This window comes from Alligator mississippiensis, chromosome 9, assembly GCF_030867095.1.
Source record: "Alligator mississippiensis isolate rAllMis1 chromosome 9, rAllMis1, whole genome shotgun sequence".
NCBI lineage: Eukaryota > Metazoa > Chordata > Crocodylia > Alligatoridae > Alligator > Alligator mississippiensis.
Window position 1 is genome coordinate 45,219,210 of NC_081832.1, and position 21,567 is coordinate 45,240,776.

At 40.9% G+C, this 21,567-nt stretch overlaps 1 protein-coding gene across 3 annotated transcripts in view; it reads right to left on the reverse strand.

The window, feature by feature from the left end:
* Window positions 1-3,328: 3,328 nt before the first annotated feature.
* The window catches only part of MATR3 (matrin 3), a 52,213-nt gene continuing 33,974 nt past the window's right edge, over window positions 3,329-21,567 (reverse strand). For all 3 annotated transcript variants that reach the window (XM_006268881.4, XM_006268880.3, XM_006268879.4), the window contains 8 exons: window positions 21,419-21,544; window positions 19,049-19,219; window positions 17,043-17,174; window positions 11,105-11,148; window positions 10,628-11,018; window positions 7,756-8,149; window positions 7,084-7,205; window positions 3,329-5,255 (listed from right to left, as the gene is read on the reverse strand). In XM_006268881.4, the coding sequence (XP_006268943.1) occupies window positions 5,205-5,255; window positions 7,084-7,205; window positions 7,756-8,149; window positions 10,628-11,018; window positions 11,105-11,148; window positions 17,043-17,174; window positions 19,049-19,219; window positions 21,419-21,544 (1,431 nt within the window). In that variant the 3' untranslated portion in view covers window positions 3,329-5,204. The remainder of the gene's footprint in view (window positions 5,256-7,083; window positions 7,206-7,755; window positions 8,150-10,627; window positions 11,019-11,104; window positions 11,149-17,042; window positions 17,175-19,048; window positions 19,220-21,418; window positions 21,545-21,567) is intronic.

The following is a 21,567-nucleotide window of genomic DNA, read 5'->3' on the forward strand; positions in this document are numbered from 1 at the left end:
CGCAACAAACCCGTCCTGGCTATCCCTTAAGATGTTGGTGTCGGCCAGTCCATTAAGGATGGCCTCTTTAATAAACTTTTCTAAGATCTTCCCCTGGATAGAAGTCAGGCTAATGGGCCTATAGTTAGCCGGATCCACTTTCCTCCCTTTCTTGAAGATCGGCACCACATTGGCCTTCTTCCAGTCTTCGGGCACTACACCAGAACACCAAGAGTTTTCAAAGATCCATGCTAGAGGCTAGGCTATGATGCTCGCCAGCTCGAGTACCCTGGGGTGAAGATGGTCAGGGCTGGCTGACTTGAAGGTATCCAGCTTCTCAAGATGTTCCTTCAGAAAGTCAGCATTAATGGAGGGCAGGGAATCACCCTCACTCGGACTTCCCTGTCCCGTAGCGGGCATGGGCGTCCCATGGGACTGATGAAAGACCGACGCAAAGTACCTATTTAATAGGTTGGCTTTTTCCTAGGCGTCGGTTGCCCCATCTGGTTCAGCAGGGGTCCAATGTTGCCCCACTTTTCCTCTGGCTCCCCACATATCTGAAAATGCCGCCCTCAACAGCTTGCCAAAACTAGGTAAGTGGCCCTCCACACGAAATAACTGCTCACCCCTGCATCACTGGTTACTTTTGTGTTGAATAAGTAATTTAAAATTTGCCGAACCCAAGTTTTTCATCCTATAAAGTGAGCCAAGTCTGTTTTCCTCAAAGATGCTGTGATATTTATGCAATGTTTAAAAGTCAACACCACTTTGCGTGAAGTCTTCAGACCAGTCGACTAATATCCCCATCACCAAGCACTCCGATTTAAGTCCTCTCTTTTAAAGCCTTGTTGCTTGCAACACAGAAAACAGTTTAAGATGATAAGGACATATTAACCACCCCTATTCTGCCAGTAAGACTTGTAGCCACCTGCCTCATTTATAATTTAGTAAAGCCTAGAGACTTGGCTCTCTGAACTAGGCTCTAGTTTGAGTGCATGAATTTGTGACGTATAAGTTTTTTTTTGACTGGCTCATGAGAAAGGAGCTGTATCAGGTAACTAAACAAGCAGCCACTGCAGCTGCAGACTCTCTTATTGTCCTCTTGATTTCTCCTTTCCCACTTGGTGAAGAATGAAGTGGTCTGTGGCCAACTTCCGCTTACACTCCAATTTCTCCTGGTTTCAGTTTGATTTTGACCTAGGCATGTTTCAGGGAGTTTTTGGTGGTTAATAGATGCAGGTGATTTTATTAGTCCCTGTAGTCTTTCCTACTGTGAACCACTGATCATTCCTCTGCACAGTGGTTCTCAACCTTTTTTGTACCAGGACCCATTTATAAACATCAATGGCCAGTCCCAACCCAGTGTCCCTCACTCCTGATCCGCTGCCCCCCACCCCCAGGCCCCTCAGTGTGTAGGGCATGGGGGACCCCAAAGAGCCCCTTGCAGGGTGGAACTCTGCCAGCCTGCAAGGCGAGTGTCACTTTCCCACATTTTTCTCCTTCAAAGAAGAATCCATTTTAAAGTTTGTTGATCCATTTCTAAAGTGTGTTTGCGACCCTTTCATATATTTTTGCAACCCACTTTTGGGTCGTGACCCACAGGTTGAGAAACGCTGCTCTACAGAACCTAGCTCAGAGCAAGCAAATAGCCTTTTTTATTAGTAAAGACGCATCAATGCAAGAAGCAATTGTTCTTTTCCACCTAGAAGCTCCCTGCACTAGGTGCAGCATGCTTTTATTGTTACCTGTGTCTACATGACTGCCCATAAAACATTTCAGGCTGTAATTTGGCTAGTACAGTCTCAGTACTCAGCCCTTTGCCTTGTACTCAAACCCCATTCTACTCTGTCCTTGCTTTCATAATCCTGAGTTGGATTTTAATGAATTAATTCCTCACTATTCCTAGTTTACATAGTTGATCTGAAACAATGATTTTTCCCTGTTTTTGGCTAGCTTAAACAGCAGAATCCAGGTTCAACCACACATTCCCACTTAGCACAGATTACTGTAAAATACTCCCATTTTTCTTGAGCCCATTCAGAAGCTGTAGATGGTATGGAAGAAGGTTTTTAAGTTATGGACCAGGGTTTTATATGAACATTATTCCCACAAATAACCTATTCACTCCCAGTTTGCTTTTAGTACAAAGACCCAGGCCCATGTGCCTACCCATACACAAATAATACATATAAGAACTAAATCGTTAGGAGGAAAAATTTTAGAGTGAACATTTTATTTAATATAAGCCACTATATAGATTTTTCTTAGTAAAGAGTACATCCATGTTTTCCCACTTGTTCATTAGTTGGTATAAAGGATAAATGTCTTTTCTTCTCAGTCTGGATTATATTTGATTAATCTATAAACGTGCACTCAAATATCTTGGCATATAAAATAGTTAAAATAGGACGCAAGGACATAGACCAGATTTTTAAAGCCATCAGGCACATACAAATTCAGATACACACATAGTGCAATATATTTATTTATTTCTGGAGGGTGAACACCTAACTCCTAGATTCCAAAACTGAATTAAATTATCAGGAGTTCGGCATATAAAATATGTCCTAATGCTGAACAGCACTCTCAGGTTATGTTATCTTCAGATTGTGTCACAGCTTTTGTTAACTGTTAAACCTATAAAACTTACGCTACTTAAAAAATTACCACTTAGTTGAGGAAAGAATAGATTACTGAACTGTGTAGCTATTTAGGAAGTCTGTAGGAAGACTAATGGCTAAGGTTTGGTTTTTTATTGCATTTTAAACGGAAAAATCTTTGAGGGCAGCGATACTATTTTCATGCTGTGCTCATCCATATAGCTAATTTAATGGTAAAAAAAACCCAACTCCAACAGCAGAGCTGTTCAACACATGACGCCATATAGGCACAACTCCTCCCACTGTTTCAGCTACTGCTGCAGTGTGTTTTCTGAGCTCTCCTCTTCTCTGGTTTTTGCTTCCTGGCCCCACTCCTGGGGGTGAGCCAGCACAGCCTGTGAGGGCAAGGAAACCCAAGGACAGAAGAAAGGGAGCCTGTAAAGCAAGGGGTAACAGTCCTTGGCCACCAAGTAGTCAGGCAGCCCTACTATAAAAATAACAGATTGTTTGATGAGAAGAAAGTGTAAACATGAATTACTGCAGATTAGGCTGACAATCTTTTAAAGGTGTGTTGATGAAAATGTCTGCGCCAAGTTCCAAGCAACCTTTTCACCACCATATACCGAGTCACAGGAGAAACTGTAATGTTCTATATAGCAATATTCAAATTCTCAAACAAACCAAATTCTCACAGAAAAAAAAAATACAGCTTCTTCTCAATACAATAAAACAACAGAACAACACTATAGTGCAGTCTTAGCTTGAGAAGATTTATTTTTATAAAATCCAATTCCTCATGTTTGCTAGTATGCCAAAGAAAAACAAACTAGTACACACTTACCAAGCAAATGAACCAAATGTGATACACCCTTGTTTATCCAAACCCTGTGGAACAAGCTTATGTTCACTTATGCAAAATGTGAACTATACTTCAAATAAGGCAGGGCAAAAGAGGAACATAAAAACCAAAAGGCATAATACACAACAGTCCCAAAACATTTTAAAAAACCTAGTAGGAAATCGAACACGCATAGGTATTTATTTTTTCCGCATTTTATGACAACCAGTTTGGTAATTCAAATAAATGAATGTTCATATAGAAGTGGGTTCAGATAAGCAAGGGTCTACTATACATCAAAATGTACTATTTATTCATTTAAACCAGTAAATTAACCCCCATCAAATACTAACCAAACACTACAGGCATACATTTCCATCTCTATGCCAACCAGCTTGGAGTAAAAATGTTATCTTTCCATTTTAGTAAGTCAAGTTATTCCTAAAATGTTCATGATTCCTAAGAATTTCAAAAAGTCTGAATCTCTGCATTAGGCAAATCCATTAATACTTACACTTTCACCAACAGGAAGCACTTAGAACAATTTCACTAACTGGAAGTTTAACTTCTGGATGGGCAGTGTGTGCACAGTAAGCTTAAAATGTAGGGGAATGAAAGGGTATCAATGTAATAAGCTACTAAACCAAACTATTAAAACATGTCAAATTAAAATATTTGCTGAAGACAAGTCTCAATCTATTGTCACGAACAAAAAAAAAGTGTCACAAGCACAGTAAATACATTGGTCAACATGCCAAACACCTAAAACAAAATTACTGTTGCCTAGGTTTGTTTATTGGTAAATCACTTTAGTAACCTGAATCCACAAATAAGCAGTAAATAATCAGAAAACTACAGATAAACACAGATTATACATGCAAATTCCTGTTCACATCTCACATGTGCAGGTACATTAAGAGCACAGTTCTAATATTCTGACTAAACCAGTTTTAAAATGCAGGTATGAAAAGTTACATGTGAAGGATATAAAGATACCTTTTTACATTTCCAGACTCAAATGCTGCTTTTGCGTATACTAGAGATGTACAATGGCTACAAGATTCAAGTTAAAGCAGTAAGAGCTCAAGAAAATAATACTGGTCAGAGAGAAGAATGGAAGTTTACATTTCACTAAAAATACACTGAATAGTAGGATGGGGAGGAAAAAATCTACTGAAGAAAAAAAGATCACAAAGTTTTTAAAGCTGGCTACATACTAGTTTCCTTATTATCTAGATAACAGTAATGACATTAAAAGAAACTTCAAACCAACTTTTTTTTTTTAAATGCAAACCTTTACACACTTAGACTTTCCAAAAATGAAATGCAACGACAATCTCACGCTCCAAAATTAAACATCTGCTAGGCTCAGACTGAAATATGGAATGTTTTAGATGAAAGTAATAAAAATACCATGTCACTTTTTATTTTTTATTGAAGAGTGGAATTGAAGGACAAAATTTTGAAGCCTGAAAACAACTAAATATCACTGATGTTTACTTTCCATACATTAGCTTTTCGTAAGTATGCAACAATTTAATAAGTGTCAATTGAAAGAAAATGCTTCTGTTGTCATTCCCAGTTTTTCAAACAAAAAAATCTGCATTAACTTAACTGTATATGCTTTTTGCTATAACATTGAACACATACAGACCTATATATGTCTATTATTTCACTAAAACAACAACAAAAAGTACAGTATTTTCCATCTACTATTTGTTTTGACTTTAAAAAAAGGTTAGCATTAAAAACAAAGCTGCTTTTTCCTTAAATTGAGCTTTTTGCACTTAAGCCTCTTTCTTTTGTCTGTGATCTTCTGCCATTTTATCCAGAATTCTCTGCAACAACAACAACAGTAGTCAATCACAACAAATCCAATCTAGTTAAGGATAAATTAAACATGCTAATTAATTATGCCAGTTCTAATATCCATATTTCTAAACATAAATCCATGATAAACACTGACAAATCTGTGAATTTGAAATGAAATGCATAATGATAACATGCCACATGACTGACTAGATTACCAAATAACATGCCTGACACCCCCCAACATTCCTGTTACAACACTTGGATCCAATGCAGTGACTATTGCAAGAACTCTTTGAAGGATTGGATTTAACAAATTTAAAAGAATCAATGAGTAAGTTTCCTGTCTACTAATACATCAAAAAGGGAAGATCATTTATTAAGCCCATGCTGTTAACTTCTACTTGAGAAGCAGTCTGATCTGGTAAAAAAAAAAAACCCAAAACCAAAAAACTGATCTTGGAAGAAAAAGGGTAAAAAACAACCCCCCCACAAAACTTCTGGTCTCTGTCAGATACATTTAAGGCCTACAGTGAGCCAAGTGACTGTCTTGATTTGCGTATCTATAAAAGCAGGTAAAGAACACACCCACCATACCACACTGGGATCTTGTGGGGATTCATGTGTTACATTCTGACCAAGTATTATTTACTTGTGCCCACCTTTACGACTACGAAGGTGAGCGGAATAAGATATAGGCAGCCCCTGGACAGAGAAGAGGCAGAATCTTACACTTGTGAAGCAAAAGCTGCTCTCCTCCACAATAACATTAACAGTAATAGCTCACTGGTGGTTACAGTTGTGACAGAGACAAATTAAATGGTAACTTCAAGAGAAATTCTGATAAACTGCCACTAAACCAGTTAACTCCCTCCCTACCCCACCCCCTTATATAAATATCCAATACTTCAAATTTTCATCATTAAGGTCATTGAAATAAAAGCTACAGATGAGGTGATTTGTTCTACAAGGTCCTGTCTGCTGGCTGGATCCTCTGGCCTGTTCTTCCTTTGCTGTCACTGTGCCTGTCTAGTCCCTGCAGAGGCATCTCAGCTTCAACGTCCCTCTATTCCCTGTACTGCTCTTCCTCCAGGCCCAATTCAACTCCTGTGCTGGTTGGAGAATTCCCTACTTCTACAGATGGTGCCTCTTCCTCCTCCATTGCAACTCTAAGCAAAGCCATTTTCCTTGCACTGGAAAGAATGGACTTTGTATCTCCAGCCTGACAACAAGCTAAAGATGATATCAGCTAAAAACAGAAGTATGATACAATTGTGAAGATTTATTGCATTACTAACTGTGGCAGTTACTGAGCATTTTTAGGATTTCCCTTCTTCCTTAGAGGCAGCGTATTAAGAGACCCTCATAGTAAATAAAAGTTACTGAAAACAGAATAAATGTATGTGATATGCTTCTGTAGGATATTTAATTCAAACAGGAACAAATAAGTACTCACATAATCTAAGGTTGCAAATGTAAAATTATGCACAAAAATTTCACTTCGGATTCTGCTGACTACGTAGTTTTATCAAACTACCCACAAGGAAGACATCAGGATGAATTTCAAAACATCCCTCCTGTGAAACTATTCCAAGTCTTAGCCCTTTATTCAATCAACAGTCCTATTATTTTCTAAAGCAAGTGAAAATCCTAACGCCTTACACCCAAACTGCCTATTACTCGTTGTTCCATCAAAAGCAACCTCAACAAAGGTTAACACAAAACAGCAGCTCTTTACAATCCTTGGATAACAAAATGTTCCACTGATTAAATACTTTTATGCTCTTTAACAGTCTCATCAAGTTTACTCCCCATGACAGAATCATTTCACTTAAAGTGAACTATTTTTTGCCTTACCTTCAACTTTTGATAATGAGGAAGGCTGCTGCAATGGGTCTTTTTTGCAACATCTTCATTTGTGTAGAACAGGGAACACAATTTGCAATAAAACCCTGTTTTGGGTACCACATAATTCACACCTAGAGAAGTAAACACCACAAAATAACTAACAGATCTACGCTATAACAATTTGTCTTTTAATGTAAAATACATTATTTGCTCAGCTAAATTCTTAAAGTCATAACTCATTTTGCACTGAATGGCTACTTTAGCTTTTACTGTCCTTGCTCTTATTTACTCAAGCCAGAACTCCAGTAATTAAATAAGCATATACTTGTCTACTGTGTTTCTGAATTAAAAAGAGTGGTTGTTCAATGGTTCTCTTTTCTAAAGGAGATCTATTTTGGATCGTTACAAAAGGTTTAAGTGATTAAACAACAAATCACTAGTGACTTAACTCTTCTAAATACACCTTTACCAGCCTAATTTGAGGCCAGAGAGGAGTTGTCATAGTAGGTTACATGGAAAAAATAAAAAAGGACCAAGAAATGTTAGAGTGGGAAGTCCCAAAATGAAATGGCAAGCTTTGATCTTGTTTCCGTGGCTAACAAAGTCAGAAATAAAAAGAAATGAAAAATGCTACTGTGATGCATAAAGATGCATTTGAAAAGTAACGGGAAACTTTCTTACCAACAGGAATGTTCGGCTGGTATGGTCCAATTCGATATTCATCTGGGGTAACAGTTTTCTCCTGGATGCTCTTGGTCTCCTGTTCTTCCTTTATATCTATATTTTCATTTGTACTTTTCTCTGTATCCTGTGCTGCTGTATTATCAGCAGCTTCAACAGGTTCAGACTTCAAATTCTCCTCAGTTTTGGTTCCATTTTCCAAGGTTTCACTTTCCTGTTCTGGTTCCTCAATCTTATCTACCTTAATTTCAGCCAAGCTATCATCATTTTTGCTAGCAGATTTAACTGCCATGCCTGATTTACGAAGTTTCTGATGATCAGAGTCTTCTTCATCACCAACTTCATCTAGAGTGACAAAGCCTTCCATGCTCCGTGGGAAACCACCTACATACCGCTGTTGAGAGAAAATTGTTCCCATATCAGCCACTGGGTTAAAATACTGTTTTCTGCAAATTCTGCTTATTCTCCAAGTTATAAAATGGAGGGGAGGGAGGGGGAAAGAGGCATACCACTACCTGCATTCTTTGAAACCCCCCCTGTTTAAAACCACCAAAGCACTGTTTAAACAAATGTGTATAATGAAAATTACTTGCATGTTTTTAAAACTGTAGAATACTTTAGTTTTAAAGTAAATAGTTTAGCCTCCTTCTAGAAATACTTCACCATATACCTATACTCACTTTCCTTAATTATCTTCAGTTTGCCTAAAAATATTCTGTCTGTGACTATTCTAGCAAACTCATCTCTACTCCTTCACTGGATTCATTTCTGTTTCTGTAGTGAATACATTATTAATTACTGCTGATTCTAATAGTTATTACACTGTTGCAATTTTTGGATGGCAGCAAACTGATCATTAATCCTTACATTTGTTTGTCTGCAATAAGCTTAAAGTTATTTATAATATGGGAGATATTTCCATTAGAACCTCAATTTCACAGGTACCTAAAAAAAGGAACCAATTTAAAAATCCAGCCTCAGCATATTTCATAGAATCATAGAAAACTAGGGTTGGAAGGAACCTCAGAAGGTCATCTAGTTCAGTGGTTCTCAACCTTTTTTGTACCAGGACCCATTTGTAAACATCGGTGGACAGTCCTGACCCACTGCCCCTCACTCCCGACCCACTTCCCCCAGATCCCAGGCCCCAGCACCCCCCAGAAGGGAACTCTGCCAGCCTGTAAGGGAAAAGCCATGGTTTCCCACGTTTTTCCTCCTTAAAGGAGGATCCATTTTTAAAGTTTGTTGATCCATTTTTTAAATCTGTTCGCAGCCTTTTCATATACTCTTGGGACCCACTTTTGGGTCACGACCCATGGTTGGGAAACACTGATCTAGTCCAACCCCCTGCTCAAAGCAGGACTGTCCTCCCAACCAAGGCTTTGTCTAGCCAGGTCTTAAAAACCTCAGAGGACGGAGGTTCCACCACCTTCCTGAGTAACCTGTTCCAGTATTTTACTACTCTCCTAATGAGAAAATTCTTCCTAGTATTTAATCTAAGCTTCCCTTGCTGCAACTTGAGACCATTGCTCTTTGTTCTGTCATCTGCCACCACTGAGAACAGTCCAGCTCCATCCTCTCTGGAACCCCTTTTCAGATTCCAGACTGATATTAAATCCTTTCTATGTCCTCTTATCTAGACTAAATAAACCCAGTTCCCTCAGCCTCTCTTCAAAAGTCATGTAACATTTGTAGCTGTTCTTTTCAATGCATGAATATATATTTTTTAACTAACTTTTAAATTACCATTTTAGGAACTAATGAATTACTAAAAACACTTCTTCCCCCTCTTTGAAACAATCTGAACACATTTAACAAATCTCATTTTATTATTGCGATAGGTCAACTGCCTCTTAATTTCAACACAGGCCTGTTAAAGTTTTTGTTAAGGTGGAACTGGCACCAGTATTTAACATTCTGTACAACAAATATGACCCTCTTGCACTCACACAAACGGACCCTCTTGCACCCACACTTTAGGGCAAGGACCATATGTTACTTGTTTTGAAAAGGACCCAGGCAGTATCTCAGCATTTGAAAATTAGGAACCTCCAAATTCTGAGCTAACTTCCTACAGCTATAAGTTGTTTTGAACAGAAACTTTACTTCTTGATAGCAAGAAAACTATAAAAGGTGGTTAATTCCTGTTACTTCCCTTCTCTGACCGCATGCTCCTGCCTGTGAGACAAAGGACATAAGTCTGTCCAACGTTCATATGCGATACAGAGTAAACATGTTATATAACTTTTCCATCTTTTACCAAGCATGCTAGTTGCTGACGGTGGCACCTTCCACCCAAGACAATTACACAAACCGAAACATTTCTTCAATTAACACCAGAGGGAGAACCAAGAATGAAATATGGTGACAGATTGGTAGGTGAAGAGGCCGAGGGAAAGAAATAGAAGAAACACCCTCTTAAATGCAAGGCTTTCTTAATTTCAACTGGATTTCAGTCCAAGTTACGTCTAGCTAAAAGTACTGCTAAATATAAGACTCTGAAGTCTGATAGTCTCATCTGAACAAATCTTGATTTTAGTGGAAACTAAAGATCTTCTGAAAAACAGGCACCTCAGGGACAAAGCAATTCCTAATCACTCTACTACTGACCGTAGTAAAAAAGGAGCAAGAAAAAATCCAGGGAGCAGACATCAACTTACAATTTGGTCTTTAAACACATGATCTCAAACTAGACAGATCCTATACTGGGATACTACAGCCTTTTCTTCACAGGAAGTGGAATACAAAAAAAAAAATCAGTCTCCAAACTGCTGCAGTATATGTGCTTTGAAGACTTAACGCTACTATGGAGGATTGTTCAAATTATACAAACAGAATTTCCCCCTACCCATGCACTATACTCTCTCATTACCTTTTTAAGTTTTTTCTTTGCTGCTACATTAGTGCCAACATTTCCTTCAGTTTTTGTGGTAGTGTCGTCAACTGCATCTTTCTTTTCCTCAGTTGACACATCGCCTAAATTTGCAACATCGGTGTCATCTCCTGCTGAGCTGCCACTTTCTAGCAGAGCTGCTGCCTCTTCCTCATCTACTAGCAGCTCATCTTCAGATTCAAGGAGCAGACTAGGTTCATCTTGCTCTGCCTGTTCGCTGCCTTTTGCAGCTGGTTTCTCACCATCACCCTCCTGCTTCTCCTCCTTCTCTTTATCTTCAGCACTGCCACTTTCAGTTTTCTGAGTACCATCTGTCTTCGATTTTTTATCACTTGGAGAATCTTTGTTATCTGGAGAATACGTTCGCTTTCTGTAAGAGAGAAAAATATTTATTTTCATTACATTCTAGTCTACTTCAATTAAAGGATGTTAACCTCATTATAAAGAGAACATTACCTAGCTTTGTCTTTTTTCAGTAGTTCAACTCCTTTGTTGGGAATCTAGAAAATAAAACATTTAAGTTAAAAACAAACTTGTCATATACAATCACTACAGGACTCAGGGAATGGCATTACTCGGAAAGGGAACTGCATTATAGCTGCCCACCTCTTGTTATTTCATTCCCTAAGCACTAGAGCTATCTGGCTGTTAAAAGGACTAAGTGGTGTTTCCTTTTTGCACTATAATTCCTAAAGATAGTCACTTGGTTCATGTTGTTGTCAGAGTGCCACCTTTCCTGGAAGACATACCAAAATATATAACTACTAACAGTATTCAAATAGTGATGGCACCATCCCAGCCCTGCACATATTTTCTCCTTCCAACGTTTCAAAATGACAGCACAAAAAGCAGAAAAGCTTTTGAAAACCTAGCATGCTTTCTAAATGGTAGGTGAAAAAAGTATAGGAAACTTGTATATGATGATGATGATGATAGTATTTTGTTAGCATATTCTCTACTTAGGTGCATTTGCCACAGCATTTCACGGCAGAAAAAATATTGTATCAGAGATGGCATGGTAGAACAAAATATGTACCTCAAATATGTCTGAATACGGTATGAATGTATACAAATGAGAGAAGCGTGGGAAATATGAGATAAGCTGGAAGAACTATGATCTGACTGGTATCACAGAGACCTGGGACAGTTCTTATGACTGGAATGTGAACATCAAGGGCTACGCTCAATTTTGGAAGTAGAGGGGGGTGGTGATGTCACCTTACATTTCAAACACAGATTTGTTCCCTGGTTCAGGAGGAAGAAGGTAAGAGCGGAATACATTTGGGTGAAGATGAAAGGTGAAAGATACAGCACTGGTATAATGATGGGGATTTATTATATACAACCAAGTTAGAAAGAAGAAGTGAATAAGACACCCCTGAAGAAGGTAACAAAATTATCCAAAAGCTATGAAATGATATTGATGGGAGGCTTCAATTTACCTGGCATCTGCTGCAAAAACAATAAAGCCAAACAAAGCACTGAGCCAGTTTTTAAACTTGTGTGGTGAATAACTGTTCCAAAATGCTGAGGATATAAACAGGGGATTTTGTCTCCTGGATCATCCTGACATAATAGGGAAGAATTGGTGCAGGATGTTCAGGTGATAAGCAAGTTAGGAGGAAGTGATCCTGACCTGATAGAATACCAGATCCTGAGATAGTGTCCTGGTTCTCTGTTCCTTTTGTTCTCCCTGACAGACAGACAGGGACGGGGGGAAAGAGGAATGCACTTTAATGGAAGCAGCAGCACATTAGTTTGACCCAGGTCTGCAGTCTCTGTGATGTGGGGCTTTTTGGTGCTTTTAGCTAAAGCCGATTCAATCAGCTATCAGATAAAAGAGCCCCAAAGACCCACTAAAACACCCAATCTATACAAAACGTTGGGAAAGCCACGTGCAACTAATGCATTGCCTCTTTGGGGCGCGTGCTGGGCCTGGCGTGGGTGTTTAAAAGTTAAGAGATGTTTTTTCTCCCCCCTCAGCTGCGAAAGCAGCCTAGATTTAAAAAAAGGTGGATTTTGACTGACTTAAGGAGTCAATAGGCATGGTGCCATTGGAAGAGAAACTGAAAGATACAGGGACCTAGGAGGGCTGGGAGCTTCTAAAGGGCACAGGTGTGGAAGCCCAACAAGAAATTGTCCCAACATGATGGAAGCACAAGAAAAATGGCAAGAAACCAACGTGGCTGCACAAGGAGCTTCTAACTAAGGATGTATGTAAGTACGGAATAAAAAATATCCATTTAACCTGTTTTAGTTGCAATGATTAAACAATTAATTGATATGGCAAACCCTGCCCTGGCCCATGTAGAGCTGCTCTGACCTGGCCTATGAAGCACCCCCTGCCTGGCCTGGCATCAGTGGGGCACTTCCAGCCCCAAGGTGCAGCAGGGACTCAGCACCTCACCTGGGCCCCAGCTCCCCAGGGCCGCACCTCATGACAAACTGGGCAAGTGAGTGGGTCCTCTCTAGGCCCAGGCCCAAGTATGGGCAAGACAGGATGGGACAGGTAGGGCATACCACAGGGGTGAGCCACAGGCCCAAGGGAGCACTTATGTCCACCTTGCCCCTGCCAGGACCTGTAGCCACTGTGGGTCCAGCCAGGGAGTACATGAGAATGCCACCAGCAGCAGAAGCAGCAGCAACAGAAGTCACCACATCCAGCTGTGCATGTAACAGGGGCTGGGACAGGGACAGGCCCCGTGGCACTGGGCTCCCGCCCATGACTACAAAGTCAGGTGGAGGGGGACTACCCCTGACTACCCGGAGCAGTATTGGCTCTGTAGCAGGTGGCAGAGACCTGCCCAGAGCTCAGGCTACTTGTAGCTGCTTGCAGCCTTCCTGCTTTTTGCCACATAGGGGTCTGTAGAACCTAGGTATAAGTGCTAGTCTCCTCCTTCCTCCTGCCCTGCTGTCTTCTGGTTCCTGCTGAGGTACCACATGGCTTCAACCCTGCTAAACTGTGCCCCACCCCATGCTAAATGATAACTGATAAGCTATAACTGGTTATCAATGTACTTAAACAATCATTTAACCATTCACATCCCTAGCTTCCAGGCTTCCATTGCTCTCTTTTTGCATTTGAAAAAGTGGGCAGGTCACCAAGGAAGCTTACCAGGTAATAGCACGAAACTGCAGGGACAAAAATCAGGAAGGGAACAAAGAATGAGCTGCACTTGGTGAGGGAGGTTAAGGGCAACCAAAGTTTCTGCAAGTATGCTGGCCAGAAAAAAAAAAAAAAAAAAAAGAGACCAAGGAATCTATAGATCCACTATTAAGAGTTCCCCCTGACTCTTTTAACAATGCAAAAAAGATAGAGCTACTGAGCAGCTACTTTGCATCAGTCTTCACAAAAAACACACATAAAAAAGTTTAACACCTAACAAATATTATTTGGATAAGGAAAGAGACAGGCTGAAGGATGAGATAACAAGAGAAAGGGCACAGAGCTTTTGATAGGTCTGAATGAAAAGAAGTCAGCAGGGCCTGATGAACTTTATCCCAGGGTACTTAAGGAACTGGCAGAGATCTCGGCACCCTTGGCAGCGATATTTATGATGAAGTTGTGGGAGATGGGCGAGGTACAAGAGAACTGGAAAAAAGCCATGGTAGTGTGACCCTGTTTAAAAGAGGCAAAAAGGAGGATGGGGGGGGGGGGGGGGGGGTACAGACTGGTTAGTCTCACGTCAGTACCTGGGAAGTTACTGGAGCACATTCTAAGCAAATCCCCTGGCAAACATCCGGAGGAGGAGAGGCTGATGACAAGCAGCCAACATGAATTTACTGAAAACAAACCATGTCAAACTATCTTCTTTGACAAAATAACTACTTGGGTGAATGAAGGGAATGCTGCTGATATCGTTAGGGACCTACCAATTTCACAGAGGCTGCTTCCAGATTGCACGGTTCTAGTGTGATGTCAGGTACCGTTTCCATGGTGGAGCCCCCATGCCTCTGATTGGCCGAGGGGCCCCAGAAGTCCCACCCCTCCTCAGAGACTGGCCAACTGGTAGTCTCCAGGGAAGGGTGGGACTCACAAGGCCTTGAGGCCAGAGGTGTGCCCCCCCCCCATACCACCACTTTAAGACACCTGGGCTTCCTGCCTCTGTCAGTAGCTCCCTCTCTTCCTCCCTGCTGATGATGAATACAGCAACAACTTGGCCAGGCCTACACATAAAATCTTTATCTTTTAGAGTAATTTCACTCTAAAGCCAATCTGTTTGACATACAATCTTTGTGACCAAATTAAAACAGTGCATCTTGCACAAAAATGCAAAGTGGCAGCTGGGACCATACAAAATAGAGCGACCCCAATTGGTTTTATTCTCTGTGCTGGATTATGTCAAATCAAGAAAACTGTCAACAGAGACCTAACATGCCCATCACATTGGTGTGACTAAGGAAGCCAGTGAAGGCAAGGAAACTATGTATGCATTTCAATTGACCTAGTGGCTAACGAAAACAAAAGGCTAAATATGCATTTCAAGAGAAACTTGTAAAAGATACAGGAAAGATGCCCTGTATGTGACAAACACACCCTGCTCACATTTCTCCCAACAAACATCTAATGCATAGGGTGTTACAAATGTCTAAACCATTCAATGCATGTCTGGAGTTTGGGAAACAGACCATCACCCACACAAGCTACTGCAAATGTGCTCCATTTGATAAACAAATACCCCAAAACAGGTTTGGTGATACCTGAGCATCCTGTCTGACCACTCAAGGCCCATCATCTACGATTAACCTATAACTCCAGGGGCTGCAGAAATGCATAAGTATATACAGTTGTGATACGACAATCAACCTTTTCCTCCTACTTCTACATTTTCTTAGAAAATGGGAGTACTGGATGCAGCCAAGCCTGGGGATTTTAACTGAGGTGTGCCAATATTCCTGCTGGAATTTAAATCTGGAGATTCTTCCCAACTAGGTCTTGCCCCTCTGCTCATGGTCAGACTGATGGTCATATTTGGAGTCAGGAAGAAATGTTACCCTGTGGTCAGACTGATATGGACTGTGAGGGGTTTTGCCTTTCAGAGATCTATGGAGTGTATTTTAACAACTTTTGCAGCAGCAGGACATTGGCTACTATGCTCCCGCTGCTTTACCTGTGGCTGATTAAGGTGTTATGTCTTGTACTGTGTCTAGGTTGATTGTATAGTTTTAATAGGAGGTTACAATGGATTTGTATAAGATGGTTTAGATAAGGATGATCCTGCCTCGGGCAGAGGGTTGAACTAGAGGCCCCTTCCCGCTGTACTTCTAGTTCTCATTAAGAATCTATTCATGCATTAGGGCTACCGTATTTCCAGGTCCAAAAATGAGGACAACTGTCCGGGGGGGGGGGGGGAGGGGGCAACTCTGCCCCGCCCATTCTGTTGCCCCTCACTGACAAGCTCCACACCCCCAGCCCTGCTGCTGCCCCTCACTCCAGACCAACTGACCCCACCCCTGCCCCTCACTCCCAAACCACAGTACCCCACACCCCTTACCCCTTGCTGGTGCCCCTGTCTCCTGACCCACAGTCCCCTGGTGCAAGCCACACCCCCCCAGCCCTGCTGCTGCCTCTCACTAAACCCAGACATTTGCTCTTATTGTAGAAACCCACCAGGACACAGCACAGGAGTCCAAAAAAGAGGACATGTCTGGGAAAACCTGGACGTGTGGTACTATTTATTGTTAACAAATTCCTGATTCATATGCAGTTAGAGCCTGTATACATATAGAGTTAAATCAAGAAGAAATTATGCTAGGTGTGAAATGGCATGTTTATTTTGGAAAAAACAACCAACCAACCTGGCTTCTGTTCAGTTTATTAACACATCTGCAAACTGAGTTAAGATAAACAGGAATAAAGCACTCTCATTCCTAAGTATAACTAACAAGGAACAACTTCATGGGTCAACAGGATCTGTAGATTAGTACTAAAGGGCTTTTCATGTAACGTATCTAAAATATTAAGAATTAAATTTTTTGTGGTAAGGGCAACTTTACTTGGGACTCTCAATCATAAACCAAGAATCAGGCTCCCAATTCTGCAAGAAATCTAAGGAAGGAAGCCAGCAACAAAAACTGGGATTATCAAGGCAGAAGAGTTGGTAGATATTACATTCAGATTTTGACTGCACAAATCCAATGACCATTTTAATGGGAAAAAAGTAAGTTACATTGAGAAGACTACTACATCCTGAATAAGATTTAGATATGAACAGAAATAAAAAAGAAAATGAGACAAGAGGAATAGTAACTTGAAACAGTCAATTTGCAAGTGGCTGGATTCCTATAGAAATTCAACTTGTAGACTTACCATTTTACTACTATTTCCATATCATCCAGATTAAAAATAAATAGGTATTTAGATTTCTCCTCATTTTAAAACCAGATCACTTACCCTTAATACCAGCTTCTTGTACTTTTCAGACAAGTCCACCTTCACACATCTGCCTTGGAACCAAAGTGCTTTGTTTGCACAATGCTCAACCATAGCTAAAGCATCTTCTCTGGTCTCCATCTCTATGAAAGCCTAAAAAACCAAAAAAGATTAGACTACATAGAAGTATGCAAGAGTTATATAATAAGATTTTACAGAGTTATTTAAATTAGATCAAGGCCAAATTCCAACTTAAAGTATCTTTAGTTCTTGCACCCAATCAACCCAGTTTTACATATTTGCAGCCCTGAAAAAACACCTACATTTGTCAGTGCTACAGGCCTTAGGACAATGCAATGTTTTTACTGTAGAAGTAGTTCTGAAATGACATAGAGATACTTAGTTGATCTGAAAGAGTCATCTTAAAAAGACAGTGTCAGTGTAGTTTTTGTTTGAATTTTACACTAATTAGTTTGAACAGGATGCCCACCCCCCCTCCCCCCCCCCCCCCCCCACTCCAAGACAAAAACTGCACCCTGTGCTAAAATTTCCAGGATAGAGGGACTGCTCTGGATAGTTCCATTCAAAATTTTTGGAGCAATACCAGAAAGTGGCAGCAGGCAGTTGCTCATCCAAAAGGGATCTTTGTGTGGAATTCTGGAGCAATCTATTCTGTTCAAAACACAGATTACTTTTCTGGAGAGGACAGAAAAGCAGTTTTGGTTCAAGTGTCAGTAAGCATAAAATCCTGCCTTAGCATCAAAATCTGGAGGACACAACAGGTACCATTGCTTACTGGTGCACAACACACACCAAGGTGAATTGGGAAGAGCAGCTAGAATAGGAAACAGATTGCGTACTCACTAATTTTTGCTAAGGTTTACAATCTAGAAGCACTTCTAGATCCTCAATTGCTTCTAGGTTTTCAGGTGAACACTAATTATGAAATTTATTTCTCCTGTTTGGGGACCTGACAGACATACCTGGTTCTTTCACTTTTTTTTTTTTTAAATCAGTGTGGAGCTTAAAAGTACTGAGATCCAATCGTTCACAATTTATACATACATGGGACACATACACATCAATGACGCATTTAAGTTTATACCTACTGAGAAATGTTCTGTGGTAATATGCTTAGTACATGTCATTTTCAATGGTCTTTTTTTAAAGTTAAACCTCAAAGAGTCATAATGAAAAAGGTTTTGCATATTTAGTGAGGTACACAATGAGATAAATTGAAGGAACTCCCCTTTTTTCTTTATTAAATTACTAGCATGTATGCATGTAGGATTTTACGGGCAGTCTTATGATCGATTTTTAATTGTTTAAAATTAAAAGACTGCCCATAAAATCCTAGGTAGGGCCCACCCAGCAGCACCATGGGGCACAACTCCACGCTGCCACTGCTGCACCTCACTTTGGCAGCCACTGCAGCATGGTGTTCCCTCCTGCACCGGGTCCTACCTGCTGAGCTGTGGAGGCTACTCCAGCAAGGTTGTGGTTTGGGAGTAAGGGGCAATGGCATGGGCACAGCACTGGCATATCAGGGGTGTTCAGCACCACAGAGCGGTGGGTGAGACCACCACAGCTGGACCTACATCCTGGTGAGCAAATGCAACAGACAGCTCTGATTTTCTATGTTAAAAAAAACAAAATCAAATCCCAAAATATATAGGTATTTAGAATTTATTTTATTACAATGATTGAGGCACGGGTAGGCTTGCAAATTGCTTCAAAATTGTAAATATATCAATAAAACATCATTGTGACACAGACAATTAGAGTGGATTTCTATCTTAACTGCAGAAAAATGTGGATTTGGGGGGTTTTGGTCAGAGAATTTTGGGTTTGTTTTAAAATTGGAGAATTTTGTATTTTCAAACAAAGAATACTAGGATCCCTGTTGATGTCACACCCAAGTTACAATTTTAAAAGGCTTTCTGGTTATTTGCACACAAATCTATTCAACCTTTCACTTAAGATTATGCATAAATCAATTTACATCATAAAACCATGTAGAATGTTACCTGGCTTTTCATTCTCATCAGTATGTAGTTCTTTATTTTTCCATATGGCTCAGCTAGTTTGAGCACTGAATTGTCAGAATATCCTGAATGAGGTAAATTACTGAGGTGAATCACACGACCAAGTTCTGGTTTTGGTGGCTCAGTTTTTTGGTCAGGCTTCCCTTCTGGTTTCTAAAAATTAAGAATTAATACAAACTTAAAACGTAAATTCTTCAAAAAAAAAATAAAAAAAAAAATTATAAAACGACCAAATTACATCCATGACAAAGATTTAAGTCCCAGCTTTACTATCATATTTACTTGAATACAAGACTAATAAGACCTACTGACTGCTGGGGTCCAGCCCAGTGAACTATATAGTAAACAACAAACCTTTTAGGCTGTAGACTAATATCATGCATATTTTGTACTATATAAGTAGACACAAAAGTGCTGTTTAAATGTGTGTTTATGGAATATCTGTACTAAAACTTACAGCAGTTTCAAGAGAGAAAATGCATCAATTCTTGATGAACTAGGTCTGAGTACCCATAGCTATTTGTCTATATGCAAATTACTACAGACATGTTTATTTCAAAGGATGTTTTGAAATTTGCCCCTGACTTCTGTGCTCAGGGAGAGCAGGGTCTGACAAAGGGAAACAAGGGGAAGGGGCTGAGGGATTAAGCTAGGGCGCAGAGGAAAAGGGGGCTACTTGACCCCCCATAACAGGACCCCTACCCAATTACCAGAATGGGAAGGGGATCCAGGGGTACCTGGCCATTTTCCCTTCCTTCCCCCCTAACTGTCCATCTTTTCCTCTTAACTTTTGCATGTTTGCCAGTGCATCCTTTCCCCTGATTGAGGTCCCTTCCCCCTGGTTTTCTGGTTCTGATTTCCCCCTTCACCCCATCCTTTCACTTCATCTCTGTATCTATTCTGCCTGTGCCCAGTGGTGACACCAGAGGCAACCTCATAGGCCGGGGAGCCTGAAGCAAGACAGTTGCCAGCTCCAGGTGCAGACAGAGCCTAATGACCCAGGGGGTGGAAGTGGAGGGGTCATGCGACCCAGAGAGCCCTATATAAGTCCAAGTCTTAGGCCAGTCTAGCTGTGGAAGCCGCCAGGGACAGAACCTTCTTTGCGAGGCATGAGAACTAGAGTCTGAGGACTGCAGTGAAAGGACTCAGGAGGTAGCCCCGAGTGAAGCCCTGTCAGCTATGGGCTGGGTGTCTGTTTCTATGGGGCTATGCTCTTTGTAAAGCACTGGAACAGGTTGCCTAGAAAGGTGGTGGAATTTCCATCCTTGAAGGTTTTTGAGACCCAGGTAGACAAAGCCTTGGCTGGGATTGTATAGTTGGGGATGGTATTACTTTGAGCAGAGGGCTGGACTAGATGACCTCCTGAGGTCCCTTCCAACCCTAATTTTCTGTGGCCAAATGAAGCCAAGTTTGCCTGGACTGTAAGGCAGGAGGTGACAGGGGAAAAACAGGATTCAAGGTCCCTAAGCTACCTACACAGCAGGTTCTGGAATCTGAGATCATGGGGTGTGACCAGAGCCGAGCCAGAAACTTGTGGCCCTGAACAGCATGTCCCAAGATAGAGGGCTCAGCAAGAGCAAAATTGAGACAAAGCTGGGGTCCAACCGCGCACCTCAAATGACACAGGCCCCCCTGTGCAGCTTCCCCTACTAATTTGACATCAAGATGTGGCAGGCGAAACTAGTGAATAAGGGAGACACCAAAGGGTGTAGGCCACGGGGCAGCAACCCCCAGCACGTGTGCCGAGCATGGCACGCAAGGCCATTTTGCTCGGCACACCACCGCCAGCCCGGGCTCTAAGCAGCTGCTACCAGCAGCCAGCTGGAAGGCTGCAAGCCCTGCTGCAAGCAGACTGGGCTCCATGGGCCTGCTGCAGCCAGGAAGCTGCAAACAGCTACTCCAGGCTCCGGCATGCCGGCACTCTGGCACCTTCCAAGGTAGACATTGTGTTTTCGGCACTCCGGCCAAAAAATGTTGCCTACCCCCCGTGTAGGCACTAGTAGGCCTACAGAAATGGGTACTCTGTAAGCAGTCTACACCCCCCCCCGATTTGTTTTCCCTGCTAAAGCAGTAAGAGGGGAACAAATTCAAGGAAAACTTACAGTAATTCGATTCTATACCTGGAAAGTTACAAAAAAATTACGAATGTTCCATATATAGAATCTAATTATGGGGGGAAGAGGGGGTCATCTTTTATTCAGGGTCACCTTACATTAGAGTAAATACTATATTTACATTTAAAAGAGTAGGTAAAATCAAATTAAGGCAAAAGCAAAATCATTACAACAATTTAATAAAATTGAACATTACACCAATTAAATACAAGGTTGTTTTAAAACACAAACTATTTACCTTTATTCTTTTGTATTTCTGGGACAGGTGGACTCTTACTGGTTTGCCAAATACAAGAGCTGGTGTTGTCGAATAATATTCTACTGCAGCCTGGGCATCTTCAGTGGTGGACATTTCAATGAATGCCTGAAATAGTACAGTGTTAACTT